Source organism: Mus caroli, unplaced genomic scaffold (genome assembly GCF_978045245.1).
Source record: "Mus caroli unplaced genomic scaffold, Mus_caroli_1 scaffold_5, whole genome shotgun sequence".
NCBI classification, from domain to species: Eukaryota; Metazoa; Chordata; class Mammalia; order Rodentia; family Muridae; genus Mus; species Mus caroli.
The window spans coordinates 29,112,510-29,131,910 of record NW_028227260.1 but is presented as its reverse complement, the minus strand read 5'-3'; the positions used below and the strand labels follow the sequence as shown (position 1 = coordinate 29,131,910).

Here is a 19,401-nt window from a genome sequence, read left to right as displayed (position 1 = left end):
ATAGGCTTATGTGTATATAGAAGTGAGGAGGATATTTGGTGTCTTCCTCTATTGCTGTCTGTCTTATTCTCTTGAGACAGGCTTTCATTTCACTTGAACTTTACTCTTTGGGCTAGTTTGACTGGCCAATAAACTCCTGGGATCTTCCTATCTTCCCATAATACAACCTCCGCCCCCATCTACTATAGCCCAGTGCTGAGATTACAGACAATCAGGACCATGCCTGGCATTTTTAATTGTTATGGGGACTATAGACTCAAACTTCATTGCTTTTACCCACTGAACTATCTCCCCAGCTCTCAACGTTATTTATTTGTTTTTAAAGTAGAAAGCATAAAAAGGAAATTTATTCAATATTGCTATACTGCAAAGAGGGAAAAAGACATTCAACAAAGACACAAGTCTGTTTCTGGGGACCTGAAGTGAGATCAAAGTTTAAATTGATGGCCAAGGATATGTACATCTAAGTAGTCCTGGTCAAGGTGTGGCCATGCCCACCAAAAAGTACTAACTACAAAATACTATGTAGATAGATATCTGAAGCCTTGACAAATTCATAAAGTAGGACAATCTGAGGGTCAAAGGAGTATGCTCAGTCCTCCGAGGTCACAGGTTAAGTTCCAACAGAAATTCCTTCTCTTTACCATGTTGGTATGCAAAATAACAGAGAATCAGATATAAAAATCAGAAAACCAGTTAACATGCTATTTATTTGGACTGGATAATGTCAATTCAATGGTTCTGCATTCATCGGGAGGTCAGTATTGAAGTGTTATTACTGCCTTAGATTTAGCTCGAGTTTTACTGTCTAATGTCACCAGTATCATAACATGGAAGTGGAATACTTTAAACCCACTCCATGTCTTAGAAGTAGCACCAGTGTGAAACTATCCTCTGTGACTCCCTCCAGTTCCTTAGTGACAGGTGACTAGAGAGATTGAGTAAGAGTGAGAAAGTGTGTTGTAAGAATCAAGGTCCTTCTCACCTCAGTTGTATAAGAGGGCCTCAATCTTATATACCCCACCAAACACATTTCTGCATCCATATATTCAATGTGCTGCCCTCTTATCAACAAAGATAGATGGTGGCATGGGCAGAGAAACACTTGTTGCTCAGTTTAAAATGTTCTAAGGTCTTGATTGTCAGAAAAGTCAGGCATAGGCAAGGAGGTGAGTGAAGAGGGGACATAATCTGTGCAGAGGTCAGAAGAGACTGGGGGAGACCAGAGCAACCAATAAACCCAGGAGGAAGGAGATGAAGGCACATTCTAGGATGCACCAGCCCTTTGGTGTTCTGGATTTTTTTTTCTCCCGACTTTTAGGCTTTCTTTCTACTGTGCTTCTTTTCAGAATTCTTTTGTAGGTGGGCTTCTCCTTCTCTCTGTGAACCTGGCACCCGTCCCTCTGGATCTAAGCTGTTGTGGATACACTAAGCATATTACCCACCAGCCCACTCCTTTACTTGTCAATGTGTCATCCCTCCCACTTGAAAACCCCAAGTTATTTTTTTAGTCTCCCAATTTCACCTACCCCACCCTACACTCAGCTGCTTGCCAAGTGCATTCAGTGTTTCCTCAAGCAGGAAGTCCCTCCCTTCCACATTGCAGGCTTCTATCTTATTGCCACTGCTCAGACTGTGCTATGTGAGAAACAGAATTTCTTGAACAACAACAGATTCATCAGTTATACTGGTAGCCTGCTGGCTACAGTTTGTCAAGTGGCCCTAGTTTTATTATAATCTGAATTACTAATATTAAATCTCAGATCACAGCTTGCACATCAAGCAATAATTCTGTCTTTATGTGCGAAGGTTATAGAATAGCTATAAGAGGGTCAAAAAGGCTGAAGCTTCAAAGAGGCCTTACTAGAGACAGGTAGAGAAGCAGTGCAGATGTAAAGAGCATCCTCCCACTCTGTGGTAAGGTAAGGTTCCAGATGGAGAGCTGCCAGAGCTGAGCTGTGGGGCTACAGGGGTGAGCTGCAGTATTTGTAAGCCAGGCTGAATTGAACTATAGAGGCAAGGTCCAGGAGCATGTCTAGACAGACTCACAGATGTATGGGAAACAATTTGAATAGGGAACAGGCTGATCTGAAGCCCTGGGGACAGTCACGAGTTCCTGTTATTCCCTGGATAAACATACTGAGCAGGTCTCTGGGGGCTAGTGTCATCACGTATTAGGTGTCCTCAGGGTCCAGGTGCAGGCGGTGTACACGTTCTGGTGAGTTTGGTAAGTTCTTGGGCCTGTTTGTTTTTTGTTTTCCTGATATGGTTTTAATATGCCCAGGTGTTCATATACCTAGCTTAGCAGTTTGTAAGTATGATGTTTGTACTTTCAGGAAAAAAAAAAAAGTCTGTGCTTCATTGGTGGTGCTGGATAGGTGTTGGTGTCCATGTGCACAATGGAATCTGGAGTTATCTTTACTCTGCATCTGTGCTCAAACTCAAACCACATGCTGCTTGTAAAGTAGAGTCAATCAGGACAAGGCAGCCTGAAAATCACTCTTGTATACAGTATGAAATACCTTAGAGCAGAGCACAGCTTCATCTCAGCAGCCATGAAGGCTTAGCTCTTGGTGTCACCTTTCTTAACATTGAAAAGGTCCATCCATCCCTGGTTGGACCTGTGCTCTTTCTTTTTCCCACTTTGTACCCCATTCATATGTTCTACATTCTGCTTCCAGAACTATCTTCCCTCATAGATGAAAAAGCTCTGAAGGACCAATACTGTATCTTACTAATTTTCCCTCATGTCTAGCAAATAGTAGGTACCCTGCTAAGTTTATGTGATGAACTATGAATGGCTATTCAGGTGTGTGTATGTGTTTTCTCCAGTGAATGTTTTGGTTTTGAAGATGCGACCTATCCGTACTATGTGAAAAATGCATGTATTGCTGTGGAGACTGATTTGGAAAGGGAACCCACTTCTGTATTTGCCAGGCACTGGCACAGCCTCACAAGAAAGAGCTCGATCAGGGTCCTGTCAGCAAAATCTTCCTGGCATATGCAATAGTGTCTGGGTTTGGTGGTTGTATATGGGATGGATCCCCAGAAGTAGATGCTCACAGTCAGCTAGTGGATGGAACACAGGGCCCCTAATGAAGGAGCTAGAGAAAGTACCCAAGGAGCTATAGAGATCTGCAACCCTATAGGTGGAACAACATTATGAACTAACCAGTACCCCGGAGCTCTTGACTCTAGCTGCATATGTATCAAAAGATGGCCTAGTCGGCCATCACTGGAAAGAGAGGCCCATTAGACTTGCAAACTTTATATGCCCCAGTACAGGGGAATGCCAGGGCCAGGCAGTGGGAGTGGGTAGGTTGGGGAGGAGGGTGGGGGGAGTGTATAGGGGGCTTTGGGGATAACATTTGAAATGTAAATGAAGAAAATATCTAATAATAAAAAAAGAAGAAAAAAAGGGAACCCATAGGGAGCTAACCTCTATTACAAATTCCTCCTGGCCCTGAGATTCTGTGGCCTTTTAACTCTAAAGAGCTTGTGGTATTTCTTTTTTTAGCACAAGGTTCACAGTATCTTGAAGTCTTGTTTTGTGTCTTTGTTAAACTGTGTATGTGTGTGTGTGTATTGTTTTTCAAGGTACTTTTTTTCATTTACTTGCAATTTTCTAAAATAACCCTGAGAAAATATAGTCAATCCTTGGGGAAAATATGACATCAGCAAAAATAGCAAAGCAAGGGCCTCGAATATTCGCTCCTTAATGGTAATGAAAAAACCAAAACCAACTGGCAGTGTGTGTCAGACTCAGTTTCTTCAGAACTCTGTAAATGAAAAGGCTTGCACCAATACAGGGGCCTTGTATCTAGGAAAACAAACAACATGTTGGGAAGGAGTGTTTTTAACTTGTTCTCCTCACACCTTTGGACTTGTACTCTGTAGCTATAATATCCTTGAAAGTCAATGCTTCCAGTTACAGAACATCCAGCTGCCTAGCAGCCACTCTGGCCCCTGTAGAGACCTATTGCCAGGTCATCTGCCTACTCATTCTTTGGAAGACCCCACTTATAAGTCTTATGTATTTGACATTGACTGTGGGTTGCAGAGAGCCTTTTACCCAGAGTGTTGTTTTTTAAACCATTAGACACAAGTTTTCAGTGGCCTGAAGCAATAGCTAATCTTCCCAGCTAACTAACCAGAAAGCATCCAAGGAAAAACAGAGGGATAAGACACCTTGAGGATTTCTAAAAGCTGGAGATAGTCCTGAGAATCTAGAAAACACATGTATTCATGCAGCTGTTACATTTCCAAGTGTATCGAGTGTGTCGAGTATTCAGGGCACATGATTCTCATTCCTGAGCTTTACCAAGCAGACAATGGAAGATATCTCCTGGCTGGGTTGGAGGCAAAGACATGCCCCAACATGTATTCAGAGCCCCTTGGGAGGCATTTTGGTTCCAGGAGTTAAAGGAAATCCTGAGTTAATCATTAAACTAACTCGGTAGAGATGTCAGTACAATAATTATTCTAACGTGGTATGTAACAAGGTGGGGCTTATTTTTACTTAGGCCCAGTAGCTGTTAATTCTAGCCAACCAAACTGCAGGTTTGTATCTCTGCCTTTGAACAATCTGCAAGAACAAGGCTTTATAAGCTTGCTATTTGATTTGTTAAATTTGAAAGGCTAGCCAAATGTAGTTTGTGGGGTGAGAAGAACTAAAGAGATTTCTGTTAGTCCAAAGTAATTGTGTCAGAAATGAGAGGGGTTTTTGTTTTTGTTTTTGTTTTTTCACCACCTCAACTGCTTCTCAGGTGGCTTGGTCTTTTGTCTCAGTCCTCCTGGCGTTGGACCTATTCTCTTCCTTTCCCAGGTGCACTTAGACATAGTGACACTGCCACTCTGTGTTCTATATGTGCAGCCTTGATTCGGGACTTACTGAGGACAGACACACTGCATTCTGGGAGTCTTCTAAGAGGAGAAAGGATACAAATAGAAGCTATAATGATCTTCTTGCATGCCTAGCACAGCTTGCGAGTGGGTAAAGAGCAAGAGTCAAATTCTTTGGCTACCATTTTATTCAGAGCCATCCTAAATGAAGCAGGGCAGTTGTCACAGACTTTAAAGGGCTGTACCAAACTTGACCAGATAGCTGGGCAATGACTCATGGTGGCAGGGCCGGCAATAGAGGACTCCTTTCCTTCAGCCTGTACTAAAAACAGACCCAAGGTTTCTATGTATACATGCTGTACATTTATCTAGTGTCATCTGTCCTCACAAAGGGTGCATGCAAGGCTATCACTTTCCCATGATGCTCTCAAGCTACTTAAAAATTATCTTTTTTTCTCACCATGGAAGAGCACTGAGTGTGCATTTCCACTTGGTTTCTCCTGCCTGTGGTGGCTCGAGGGTGGGGTGAGAGGTACACCGTGTGATTTGCCCTGCCTCTGTCACCCACCACCTCCTGGGAAGAGCTTGACCTGAATGGTCATTTTTAGCCTGGTATTTCCTGTGTGTGGGCCAGGGCCCGAGGCCAGAGGCAGAGAGGTTAAGAGGGCACAGGTTCTCTGGCAGAATGCTCTCTGGGGAATGAGATAGCCATCTCATGTCTAACTTCTTTAAGTTTGAAACACTACAGAGTCTATAATCTTAGTAATGAAAACAAACCAAAGGAGAAGGGCTACTTAAATTCCTGAAAGACAAGAATTCTGTGATACATTTCAAGAAAATACACCCACTTAGCTGTGTTTCTAAAAGTAATTGCATGGATTATGACTTCAACCTCTGACAAAATCTTTTGAGCAGAGACACCTGCTTTCATGTTTGGCAAGGGCTCCTTTATACTTAGTAACATTTATTTCTATGAAGACAACATGGTTCTAAATTAGAAAACAAATCCCAAACAATCTGGCCTTTCAAGTGACTTAAGCATATCCCACAGTGCTGCTCACACAGGAAAATACACCCAGGGGACATTTAGGGACTGCTTTAGGAGATCCCTTGCAGCTTCTGGCGGCTCAACAAAGGGGCCCCTATTCTTGCTCAGCTTCTTTATGGAAAGGGGGTAGGGAGCTTCCAAAACTAAGAGATGGTAAATGTTGCATGCCTTTGCTTTCAACTCACAATGTATTTTCTCATGCAAAGACATAAATTTGTGAAGTATAACCATCCAGTTCGTCTTTCTGGTTACAGATTAAAACAGATTTTGACACTTATTTACTATCTATATTCTCAGTATTAGCACAGAAGAAAATGACTTAGAAATCATTTGGATGCAGGGCCCCTACGTGGATCTGTCTTTAGTCTTTGAGCAGACCTGTTCCTCCCTCCCATAAAAGTGAACATAAGCTTGAACACCTTGTACGTTCTGAAAGTATAGCCTGAGAACTCATGAGATTTTGTTTTATTTCACTTGAATTGAGAGAGAACTGTAGCTGTATGTAACAGGAAAACTGGCTTTTGGTACTCATAGTCACCACACTTGGCAACCCTGAAAACATTTGTGTCCAAAGGGGGTGGGTTCTCAACGAACCAGTTCTTTAGCAAACACCAACAGTGTCTCTTATGATTTAATTTGATTTTACAGTGTCTGTCCACCTGGTGTTAGGGTCAGATCTTAGAGTAAACTTCCAGTCTTGAAAGATTTGTCCGCACTTGAGATAGCAGCTGTTAGTCCTAGCTTGTGGTTTCCTCTTTTGACTAACTAGCTATAAAGTGTAGTCCCCATGACCACCGCTCTCCCCCATTTCTCCCCATCTGTGGCTTAATCATTTGCAAGTCTTACTTACAGAACTCTGGGAAGTACTTACAGACATTTACTCATTTATTATTAAAAAAAAAAAACATTGCAAAGGATGCGGCTAAATAGCCAAACAGAAGATATGTATGGGAGGTAGGCGGGGGGAGGGGGATGCTTCTATTCCCTCAGTAGGTACTACTATGTGCTCAACATATCCAGAACTCCCCAAACAGTGGCATTCGGAAATGTTTTATAGAAGCTTCATGGTGCATGCATGAGCTATTTTTTTATTCCATTTCTAACCTCTTCCCTTCCTGCAGAGTAGGGATTGGAATGAAGTTTCCACACTTTCAATCATTGCTTAGTTTTACAGGTGATTAGCCACATCTGAGTGCTCATCAAGAGCAGCCGTATTAGAACAGAAGATACTCTCATCACCCAGGAAATTTCAAGGGATTTGGAGCTCGGAGTCCAGAACTAGGGTCAAAGGCCAAATAATAGAACAAAAAAAGATACTTCTGACATCCTGGTGCTCAGGAAATCACAGGGATTTTCAGAGCTGTGTGCCAGAAAATGGGGACAGAGAGCAAATATATAGTTCTTATTATATCACAACATCACAATAGTCATTTGTGAATCTCAGGAACAAGTTCTATTTATGATCAAGCTCAAGAGCCTTCTTTGTATAAGCCATTATGTAAGTAAGATGGAAAATAAAAACACTGTAAAAATACCTAGTCTTCTAGCTATAATGTTATCATCCTTACAATTCCACATTCTCTTGTCTTAATGCAGCCTTCTTGGCTGCTTGAAACCTCACCATATAAACCTTGAAATATTTCTATGGAAACAGGCAAGAGCCAAGTGTACCAGTATCACCATCTTACCTTGGTCTACTTTTGTGGGGAGAAGCTACCTAAGGGGCTGTTTATGAAGAAGGCCCCATGAAAGAAGAGTTTTAAACTAAATCTGGGCAAGCGGATTTTCAGATATCATTTAAATGGGATCATGAAAATACGGTCAAAGGAAGTATGAAGAGCTTGAAAGGCAGCTCACTCAATAAAGTGCTGGCTGTGCACCCACTTATTTAAATATTTAAATATCTATGGTTAAATATTCAAATACATTTAAATATTCCTTTAGCGTCAACCTGATGACATTTTTACTTTCAGGGCAAAGGCAGAAGTCAGCAAATCACAGGAGTAAGCCCTATCTCTGAAAATGTGTCTATGTGTCTTCATTTTCCTTTAGTTATGTCCAAGTATGAAAACCAGATTATTATTTTCCCTGACTACCTGGAAGAATTCCCGGATACAGATGAGTTGGTGTGGATTCTGGGGAAGCAGCATCTCCTTAAGACAGGTAAGCCTGGTGGCACTGGTGGGGAGGACCCAGCTAACATGGATACCTGAGGCTAAGAGGTTCTCATTTTTCTTTTTGGATTGATAAAACGTTGTCTTGACAAGGGCTGAAACTACTGTAACACAGATTACTAAGCAGCAAATGAAAACTTGCTTGTTTCACAGTTTCTTCCAAGACCCTGAGAAACCTTAGCAGGTCATTTACATGATTTGGGTTTTTGTTTGAACATTTTGCAAAAGCAACATATCTTTATTCTTTTCTGTAAAGAAGTCCTGTCCCCATTCCAGGAGACATAGGATTCAAACACATGCAATCATTCATAGTATTACTAGCTAGCCAGGATTTAGTCATTGGGCTATACAGTTTTTATTCTTATCATATCCTTGTGCTTCTTCCACACAAACACAACTGTCAGAAATAATATCAGACACAAGAAATCATCTGTTTTCAGATTTTCTTCTAATAATTGCATTGTCATAGTTGATTCTGGTTTTATATAGAACTTCTATCTACTTGCAGTCGATAGAAAGGAGGCTTGAGTTTTCCCACCTAACACAACATTCTTACACAGTAGCAGAGACCTGGTGCTCTGAAACCACAAAGGACTCTCCATCTACCAAAAGCCTGTGTTGGGATATATTACTTCCCAAGAAGGGAGCTTCAGAAACCCTTAGCATAGAGTAAGGGAAGGGAGGAAGCAGACCAAAGGGCACAAGCAGGGCCCCAGTATTTTATTGGTGAATTCTGAATGGTGAGGAGATCTTGTTGAACTCTAACTTGGGAAAGGCCTTTTTCTTTCTAAACCTTCCCTTCCTACTCTAGGACTTAAAGTGAAGGGGTCGAGGAGAACCTTTTCTATTGCTACTTTCCAAACAACAGGGGAATCAAGGGTGCCACATATGTCCTTATTTAGATACTATTTTGCAAATATTTTTCCCTCCCTTTGTTTTTGAGAAAAGGTTGTACTCTATACCCCAAGTTTACCTGGAATTCTAGAACTCACTATGTAGACCAGATTGGCCTCAAATTCACAGCAGTGCTCCTGTTTCACCCTCCAAACTGCTGGTGTTTACAGGCATTCAGCACTATGCTCAGCTGGGAAATATCTTTCAAACTAATTTTTCTTGTTTTATGCATTCCTTCCTAGCATAGAGCCAAGTTAGAAGGTGTAGAGCCTGTAAAAGTGACCTATGTAAACATTTAAAGGGACAGGCATATAATAAGCAATATTTGGCACATACTGCATACTAGATATCAACTAAGTGCTTTATAAATGTATATGTATGTATATATTGAATTTATATGAATTATCTTGTTTAATACTATAGCTCCTCAATAAAGTAGGTATTGCTACTGCTCTTTTACAGACGAGAGAACAGAAGCTCAGAAAATTTGAGTAGTAAGTTTATGTACACAGTAAGAGCAGCGTCTGAGTTCAATCCCACGTTAAGTCCCACCCCACTGCGCGCTGCCCTTGCTTTTGTAATTCTCTTGCCTCAGGCCCTTGAGTACTAGGATTATAGAATTATCTTTAGATTATTCTAGAAGAATAGTTAGAAGAATCTTTAGAGTAGCTCTGGTCAAAATGAAGATAAAGGGAAGGAAGGCTTGAAATGATTAGACTCAAATGAGATGAGGTTTCCTGTGAATGTCCTGTAGCAATCAATTTGATTGACTATTTGAAAATAAGGTTGCTGCTGGCATAAAAGTCAAATGTAGGCATTTTTTTTAAAGAAGATGGGATATGGTGTTTTAATTTTAACTTTACATTTAATTACAGAAAAATCTAAGCTGTTGTCTGATATAAGTGCTCGTCTATGGTTTACATACAGAAGGAAATTTTCCCCGATTGGTAGGTACATCATTTGTTGTGCTGTGCTTTTCTCCCTTGTAGATAGTTTGCCTGAGGTTATCAATGACATCACAGAAACCTCAGAATTAACAGCTCACTGTGGCAAAGAATTTGATTTAGGGGAGCAGGTAAGTTTAACATTTCATCCAAAAATGTCATTGTGGAAGTAGCCATTCACCTGTGACTCCATGCTGTTGTATTGTCACACCAGTAGTTATTGCAACCCACCGTCAAGTGTTCATGCAGCAGATGGTATCACTTATTTTTAAATATTTTTTTATTACGTATTTTCCTCAATTACATTTCCAATGCTATCCCAAAAGTCCCCCATACCCTCCCCCAACTTCCCTACCCACCCATTCCCATGTTTTTTAAAAGAAAAAAAAATCAAATAAGCTCTAATTAGGTAATATGTAGGTATTAAATTACCTTCCATTGCTACATGGCACTGTGTGACTATTAAAGAGGCTTGGGCCTTGAAGGGGAGAAAATAATTCCTTCTGCTTCTTTCCTCATGAGATGGGAACATTTTGACATTCAGAGATAAATTAAGAAAGATTTCTTTAGAATTCATTCTAGTCTGTTCCTAGCTGCTGTCTAGGGGAAAAGAAAGGAGAATTCATTAAGTTAAATGAATTTGCTTCATCTGAGAGATTTGTAAAATGTGTGTGAATAGTTCAGCCACTCCCTCGTGCCATGGAAAGAAGGAAGGAGTGGAAGTTACTCTCCTGAAAAGAACCCCGTCGGATCAATTTTGGTGCAGGGTTGAACCTTGGCATTGGAGTGAAAAGTACCTTCCCGTGATGGGCTGAACTTGAAGTCCACACAAACATTTTCTTTGTTCTTCAGGCAGTAGTACCACAAAAGAACACTCTGTAGTACTCATCATTTCTAAACCCCTAATGTTCCCTGGAGGAAGAGATCTTTACAGAGCTGAGCAATTTCTCTGAGTCAACCAACTCTCAAGTGTTTTGGTAATAGCTGATCTGGCTGTATGTGGATCTCACCCTACCTTTTCTGTACTAATCTGACCTTTAATCCCTACATTAGCAAGAGCCTGAATGCTCTCCTTCCAGCTCACAAATCTATTCACCTCCATTAGTCTTGACACAGCAGTGCTCCTTCAGTCTCTATAACGAAGGGATCAGAATGAGGAAGAATAACTTGGCCCACTTTTTTTTTTTAAACAAGAACGATGACTTCTTTGAAATTAGACTTCTGAGATCATACCTCTAGAATACTTTTCTACTTCTAAGTTGGAAAAGGAAACCATTACCTGATTATGTTGGTCCTTTTGAATAGGTCCCTACAAGAGTGATGTTCCATCAAATCTTCTTAAAATGGAACCTATTTTCTTATTATTAGCTGAATTTCTATATTTTAAAAATACAATGTATATCTAATTTATCAGTAGCATTTTATGTAAGACCAAACTCATAATACCAAGTATCCTGTGTGGGTTCCAGAACTGCTAGATAGTAATGCTCACGGGTAGTCAGGAGAGTGTATGCTTAGATTGTAGAATATTAGTCTTCTGCCTAATCAGGGTTCTATCATCTACTTGTTGTTGTTTTAGACTTCGTTAAATACATTTATGGGAATCAAGGGCCTTTCATATATCTTTGATCATTTTGACATCCACACTTGGTGGAAATATTTGTGCTTTAGCCAAGGCACTTTGCTTGTTGATAGTCATACATAGTTATAGATAGTCACTTACCAAAATAGAATGCATGCTCTGCAGTCTCCAAGCAAGAAGCCTAAGGGACGTGTTGAGTTCATTTGTTTGCTTTGTTTTTGGCTGTAGAACCTGTTTCCACTGATTCAGTATTACCTTCACTCATTCCATTCCTATATCCAAACCTTATATGAGCTCTAAATACATTTATTGTTGTCTCTCTTTTCAGAGTTCACATATATGTGTGTGTGTATATGTGTGTATGTGTGTGTGTGTGTGTTTGTAGTTTCAAATATGCTGATGACTGAGAAAAGATTAACCTAAGGAAAATATTTTCATGCCCGTCCATTTTGCCAACAGGGGGAACAGGCCCTTCATCTGATGCTGGATGGGGATGTATGCTGCGCTGTGGGCAGATGATGCTGGCTCAAGCCCTCATCTGCAGACACTTGGGAAGGGGTGAGTTCCATTTGCTCTACAAATGGTTCCAGAAATGTATGCTATATACTTGTTGCTGTACTTTAAGAACATTCAGTAACAAAACGACAGATCCTGAATTTCTTTGTAACATCTCAAGTAATGGGCTGACAAGCCAACCAAGCCCATCATGAGAGGGAGGAATGTCTTTATGTGAGAGTTATTTTCTGGGGACAGAATTAACCTGGGGAGATGTGTCATTTAGAATTTCCTTTGTTGTTATTCTTTGGAAGGGTCTTTCAAAGTGTCAGATAAAAAAGCTGTGACCCTAACCTGGACATGGGGTGCATAGCTTTAATCTCAGTATTCAGGAGGCAAAGGTAAGCAAATCTCTGTGAATTTGAGGCCAGCCTGTTCAACTATGGAATTATATGCCAGCCAGGACTTCATAGAGAGACCCTGTCTCAAAACACAAAACAAAACAAAAACCTGTGGCCATGGTGGCTTATACCCATAATCCCATCACTTAGAAGGCCAAGGCAAGAGAACTGCTGTGAGGTTGAGGCTAACCTGGACTGTATACTAAGTTTCCAACAAGCCTGGGCTACAGAGCAAGAGCAGTTTCAATAAACAAAACAAAACAAAACAAAACAAAACATCAAATGAAAAGATAACAAAGAAAACAGGAAGAAGGGTGTGGTGGGCACTCTGTTTCTTGATTCTTTTTAAAATACCCACGAGGCTCAGGATGTGAGTGACCTAAAGGAAGCGTTTAATAAGGAAGCTAGTGCTATTTTGGTTTTGGTTGACTACATCCATCTGATATTGAAGAAATCCTTCAATTAGCTTCTGTAGGAGGTGGCTTCATTAGTTAAGAACCTTCTGGTAATTGTTGTTTTGTGTTCTCTGGAACATATGCATGCTTCTTCATGGACCCCTGTGGGATAACCTTGGATGGACACCCGTTCAGACATTCGAATATAAGTCCACTTTCCTATGCTATTAAGCAGCCGGCCTTGCTGACTGTTATTAATCTCACTGTGCAGACTCACACGTCCGGTGCCAGATTTTGGAGAGGCTCTGTGGGGGCTGGGGACTTTTAGAGCTAACTGCCTTCCTGCCAGGATTTGGGATATTCTGTGTTTGCTTTCCCTGTGCTCTGCCAGCATTTCTAGATCACAGATGAGAAAACTGAGGTCCATAGCAGTGAAGTGATTTGTCCAGGGCGAAGCGGCATAGATGTAAGAATATTGTTCTGATACGCTGGCTCTGCATCCAGCAAGTATTGTACATACTTCTTAATCGAGATTTGTTATTGTTTTAAGGGATAAATCAATAGCTTATTAGCATATATAATTATACAAAGTAGTAGTTTTTATTGTGACATTTCCATACATTGTATATATTTCCATCTTAGATGTAGCCCAGGTGGTCCCAGAACTGATCCTGTCATCTAAACTGTCACCAAATTAATTCATGATCCTCCTGCCTCTCTCTCCCATCTCAGAGCATTGATATTATAGGTCTGGGCCACCATGCCTGGCTGTTGGCATATATGAAGATGTGTGTGTGTGTGTGTGTGTGGGTGTGTGTGGGTGTGTGTGTGGGTGTGTGTAGGCAAGAGGTTAACACATCTTCTTTAAATCCCTTTCCACCTTGTTTTTGAGCGAAGGTCTCTCACTGAACCTGGAACTTCCTGGCCACCAAACCCCAGGGACCCTTCTGTCCTTGTCTGTCTCACACTGGATTATAGGTGCATATTACAACCGCACTGAGTATTTTACATTGGTGCTAGGTTTCCAAGCCATGGTCCTCACGTTGGCTAGCACTTTACCAACTGAGTCATCTCCCTTCTGTTTCCTTTTGTGGAAAGAAAGGTCCTGCTGTATATAGCCTAGGCTAATCTTGAACTCAAAATATAGAGTAGGCTGGCCTTGAACTTGAAATATTCCTGCCTCAGCCTCCTCAAGGCTGGAATTATAGTATTTCTTTCTTTCTTTACTTAGTATACAATTTTCAAAAGCACTTCCTTAACAATGAATTATACATATTATTTCCACATAAACTCTTGTATGTTGGCATATAGTACTTCCCCTCATAAGACTTGCGAGAATGTAAGGACAAAAGCCATTGCTGTTTGTGTAGAGATGAGACACTATGACATCTGAGTTATAAGCCTCTTGGCATAGCTGCCAAGAAATACCTGTGTGATACTGTTGTTATATAATCCTTATCCAGCTCCTGCTATTGGGGCAAGTTAATTCTCTGCTAAGTTTTATCTTCAGCTTTTAACTCCCCCCACCCCACCCCACCCCCACATACCAGACAAGTCATCTACCATGTAGCTACACACCCCAGCCCTGACTTTTACTTCATACCCATGAAATCCTTACACATTGCCACCCTTGCAGCATCTGCCATCTAAATGAAGAGTACGTAGGAACACCTTGCCATTCCTGCCTTTTGGATGTAGGTCTTTTGTTTTCCTTCCAACTTAGTGCCTGGCAATAAGCAGTTGTGGTTTATTTATTTATTTACTTATTTTTATCCCTCCTCTCCTCCACAAAAGATTGGAACTGGGAGAGACAAAAAGAACAACCCAAAGAATACCAAAGGATACTGCAGTGTTTCCTAGATAGAAAAGACTGTTGCTATTCAATCCATCAGATGGGTAAGATCATCAAATTTCTAGTCTCAAAGTATGCCTATGAACTTTTTCTTCCCCTTACTTATTATATGTGGCTACACTAAGTTCTCCATCTACTTTCTTCCTCAGAGAAAAGATATTTTGCTAACATGTTAATTTTTCCACACAAAACAGCACAGATGGGTGTAGGAGAAGGGAAATCAATTGGCGAATGGTTTGGACCAAACACAGTTGCACAGGTGATAAAGTAAGTAAATGGCATGTGCTTGCTCTAAATCGCTTTTTATGCTTCCATCCCCAGCCAGCTAAACCTCGCATCAGCTTGTAATCCTCCCCTTCCTGCTAAGCCATCTCTACCATTTTGTTCACATACTGCTTTGATGTGGATAAGCATAGACCTCTGTCTTGCTATGTCAGAAGAGCAATCACTGGTATCTATCTATGTGGCTATGCTCCAGGACTCTGTTTCTGTCTCTCACCCTACCGATGGATGCTCGTGTGCCAGGGAACCGTCAGCCTGAGGGTCTATTGAATTGAAAAGGTTCATACTAAGTGGCACAGGCTTAACTGGCATAGGCAAGAAAGAGACTTTGATCCTGTATAGTATTAAAGACCTGATTAATGGGCCAGCAACATGGCTCAGTGGGAAAAGGTGCTTGCTGCCAATCCTGATGACCTGAGTTTGATCCATGGTGGATGGAGAGAACCAACCTACATAAGTTGTCCTTTGACCTTCACACATAAAATATAGCATTACTGCCCCTTAAATAAAATATGCTTTTTTAAGCCTTGCCAATTCATTTAGCATTTATTGGGTACCTTTGCTATGTTAAGCACTGGGTATAGAGGAATAACGGAGACACAGTCATCATGTCAAGGAATTTGGAGCCTATTGGAGCATAAAAATCCGAAGGGAGTCTTGGAATCAGTTTGTCATCTGTTAGTAGGTTTAAGGTGATACTTTCATATATATGTATATATATATATATATATATATATATATATACACACAGAAATATATATTTCTGTAATTTGTCTTCTAGCCTAGCCAAGAGATAAGGTAGAGAGGTCAGGTTGTAAATGGGGTGAATATCATTAGTACCTATATCTTCTTGTCGTTTTCTCCTTCCTGACAGTCTGCCAGTGAAGGAAAACTCTCCGAAGGCAGAAACTGTATTTGTTTTGTCGCAGTTGCCTGTAAAACTGCCTACTATGTATAAGCACCCAGTAAGTGCTTAATGAATAAATGGAATTGGCAGTCAGAACCTGGGGCTGGATGTAAGGATCAGAAGATGGAGACCATTAGGACTCCTTTGCTACAGCATATATCAATTTCTGGGTATTATGGTTCCATATTAAGTAGAAAGAGCGTTTTGTCTCAATGGTTAACCAGTCTTCAGTGAATAAATAGCATGTTAGTCGATGTGCACAGGGGGTGAGTCATCTGCATTTCCTGGGACTCAGGGAAAATTTGTATCTTGGCTTTAATCCCTGCTACCAGTGCAACTTCACAGGGACCACTTTCTTGCCTTAGTCAGAGTACTTTCTGGGCATCATTACCCATCCCTGCTGACGAGAACTGGCCATATTCCAGTAGTGCAGTAGGGAAAACAGTGTGGACAAATGTATAAAACATTAGAGTGACTAAGCCAAGCCCCAAATCTGGTTTCAAATAGAATTTTATTCTGTCTTCTGCATTCTGAGGTTTCTAACACTAAACAAATGGAAGTCCCTTCTTTTTTGTTTATTTAAATCAGCATATTGTATTAGATACCTTTATGACATTTGTAATCAAAGTGTTCTTATGGGTTTTCTTCCCTCTGTTACCATGCCCCTGGTTATTCTTGTCTTCTCCTGATAGCCTGGGCCTGAAGATACTTTTCCTCTTGTATACTCCATGTGTCCTCTTGCCTACCCCCATCCATATTCATCTTCATAAGAATTTAAGTGTTTTCAGGTTTGTTATGATTGCCTTTGATAATAAGAGCACATATGCTCTTTAACACAGTAAAAAAACAGATGACTTATAGCCTGGTAGGCCCATTAGAATGTGAAAATATTGTAAATCAAGATGTCTTTACTATATCTATACTATTGAACATTGCAGCTCAACAAATGAGCAGTTTTCCCTGATGATCAGCAGGCTGACTGGAACTGAAGCTCCTTGCAACAGCTCAGCAGCATCACAGAGTCTCTTACTGTGTGTGACTAGCCCTGGGAAAGATTCCAATTCAGAATTCAAAATTTGGTTTCAACTGAGTACATGCCACTTTTTCACCATCCTAAAGTAAAATAATAATAATAATAATAATAATAATAATAATAATACCACTGACCATAAATTATGTCACTATTATTCTGAAAAAGTTAATTAAAATTAGTAAATTAAAACTGTAACAGGGGGATGGTGAGATGGCTCAGTGGGTAAGAGCACCCGACTGCTCTTCCGAAGGTCCAGAGTTCAAATCCCAGCAACCACATGGTGGCTCACAACCATCTGTAATGAGATCTGGCGCCCTCTTCTGGAGGGTCTGAAGACAGATACAGTGTACTTACATATAATAAATAAATCTTAAAAAAAAAAAAAAAAGACCATGAAAAAAAAAAAAACTGTAACAGGGCTGAGGAGATAGCTCAGTGGATAAGGTTCTTGCAGTACAAGCATAAAGACCTAAGAGGCCATATAATTAATAAAAGAGCAATGAGCATATAACCCATAACCCCATCACTGGGAGACAGATACTGGAGGATCCCAGAGACATATATATATATATATATATATATATATATATATACATATATATATATATTGCTAGGGATTGGATGGATGGACCCAGGGCTTCCTAAATAGTAGTCAAGTAGCCAAGGAACCACAAAAGCCTCCAACATATATTTTAATGACATTATTTTTTTTTAAGGAAAAACAATAATTTAGAATGTCTTTTATTTAAGGAAAAAATGTGTTGGAATTTTCAGGACAGATACATAGATGACATTTCTTTTCTTCCAGTAGGAATTTTGCCATTAGATGAGGTAGATTCTTCCATTTTATAAAGCAAGATCTTCTTTTACAAGTTCAGATACAGTGGCTCTGTGGTAATCTCTAAAGCCCTGGGCATGAAATGTTTTAGAGCTCTGTCAAAGAAACCAGAGCTAACCAAGTACACACTTCTTTGTGGCTCAGCTCGGTGTGACGTGACGTGAGTAATCTGGGAATACATTGTACCATTTCCAACTGACCTTCTCATCTTTTCCAGTTGTGATTTCATTATCTGTTGCTTCACAGAAAACTCGCTTTATTTGATGAATGGAATTCCTTGGCTGTTTATGTCTCCATGGATAACACAGTGGTCATTGAAGATATCAGTGAGTCCCTGGGTGGCTGGAGTCCCTTTTGTAATTCAGAAATCTGGAACCCAATAGATACTGTGGCTCACTCTATAAGGACAGGGAGCCTAGGAGAGTAGAGGAGCCCTGTTCCCTTCCTTTCCAGTCTTCTGAAGGGGAAAAACTTTGTTGTACAGAAGCTCTGGTATCTCTAATCTGTTGAATCACAAGTAGATGAATCATAGAGACTGGCTATTGCCCTGGCCTGATTTCTTTGCCATTAAAGTTAGAAAAACCCAAATATACAGTCCCTGACTCCAAGGTCTTCAAAGACTAATTTAGAAATGAGATTCTTGGAATGAGTTCAGAATACCTGTTGGACACTAAGAAACTGCTCAGTGTCCAATATGAAGATCAAGGATCTGAATGAATAGCCTAGAATTTCCGTGGGAAGTGAGACTAGCTGCTTCCTAGTGGCAAAGGAGAGGGCCTTCCAGGCAGGGAGAGCAGCATGCAAGGCCCCCTGTGTTTTACTTTTGGGAAAGGTCCTGGTGCTAGATAGTCCCAACTCAACCAGATCTCTTGCCTTTTGTTTCTAGAGAAAATGTGCTGTGTTCTTCCTGTGGGTGCTGCTGACACAGCTGGTGATTTTCTGACTGCATCCAATCAGAGTAAAGGCACCTCTGTCCCATGCTCAGCCTGGAAACCCCTGCTGCTCATTGTGCCCCTTCGCCTGGGCATAAACCAAATCAATCCTGTGTATGTTGAAGCATTCAAAGTAAGTCTCCTTTTAGCTTGAACCCATTGCTGCCCGCTCATCACACTGCACATGTCAGCACAGAGATCCGTGAGCAGCAGTCCACAAGTGAGTTGAGAATCTTGCATTCTCTTTCCCTTTAGGAGTGTTTTAAGATGCCACAGTCTTTAGGGGCTTTAGGAGGAAAGCCAAATAACGCCTATTATTTCATAGGATTCTTAGGTAAGAAAGAATGAACTGCAAGTAAGTTGTCATGGGCCAGGGAAGGGTGTGGGACAAAAATGTTCCTGGGATATAGGTTCTGGTGTGTGGGCATTGCTTAAGTTTAGGGAAAATGTGGTAAGCTCCTTCTGTCTCCAAACTGATCTATACAGAGTGATTCTTCTTTCCTTGTGCTTGCTGAACACCAGGTCCCCATTAATACATCTGCTTCTGCCTTTGGTAGGATAGTTTTGATCTTTCCTACTGGTTGGACACAAGGTCATTGCCCCAGAATGGTGCTTTTTGCATGGGGGTCAGAGGACAGTGGGGTTTCTATATTTTGGCTTTGCTGATATCCTTCTGATTGAAGGCAGAGGGGCAGAGGTAGAGGAGCAGAGGCAGAGAGGCAGAGAGGCAGAGACAGAGGCAGAGTAGCAAAAGACAGAGGCAGAGGCAGAGAGGCAGAGGG

The 19,401-nt window shown here is 40.8% G+C and overlaps 1 protein-coding gene across 3 annotated transcripts in view; it reads left to right on the top strand.

Annotated features, from left to right (window-relative positions):
* The window catches only part of Atg4a (autophagy related 4A cysteine peptidase), an 86,096-nt gene that overhangs the window by 21,172 nt on the left and 45,523 nt on the right, over positions 1-19,401 (top strand). For 2 of the 3 annotated variants that reach the window (XM_085838000.1, XM_085837998.1), the window contains 8 exons: positions 7,943-8,053; positions 9,834-9,905; positions 11,944-12,042; positions 14,570-14,671; positions 14,822-14,894; positions 17,934-18,013; positions 18,574-18,752; positions 18,875-18,953. In XM_085838000.1, coding sequence (XP_085694126.1) covers positions 7,943-8,053; positions 9,834-9,905; positions 11,944-12,042; positions 14,570-14,671; positions 14,822-14,894; positions 17,934-18,013; positions 18,574-18,752; positions 18,875-18,953 — 795 coding nt within the window. Of the gene's footprint in view, positions 1-7,942; positions 8,054-9,833; positions 9,906-9,974; positions 10,034-11,943; positions 12,043-14,569; positions 14,672-14,821; positions 14,895-17,933; positions 18,014-18,573; positions 18,753-18,874; positions 18,954-19,401 lie in introns of those variants that run through there. The other variant, XM_085837999.1, reaches the window with a different exon arrangement.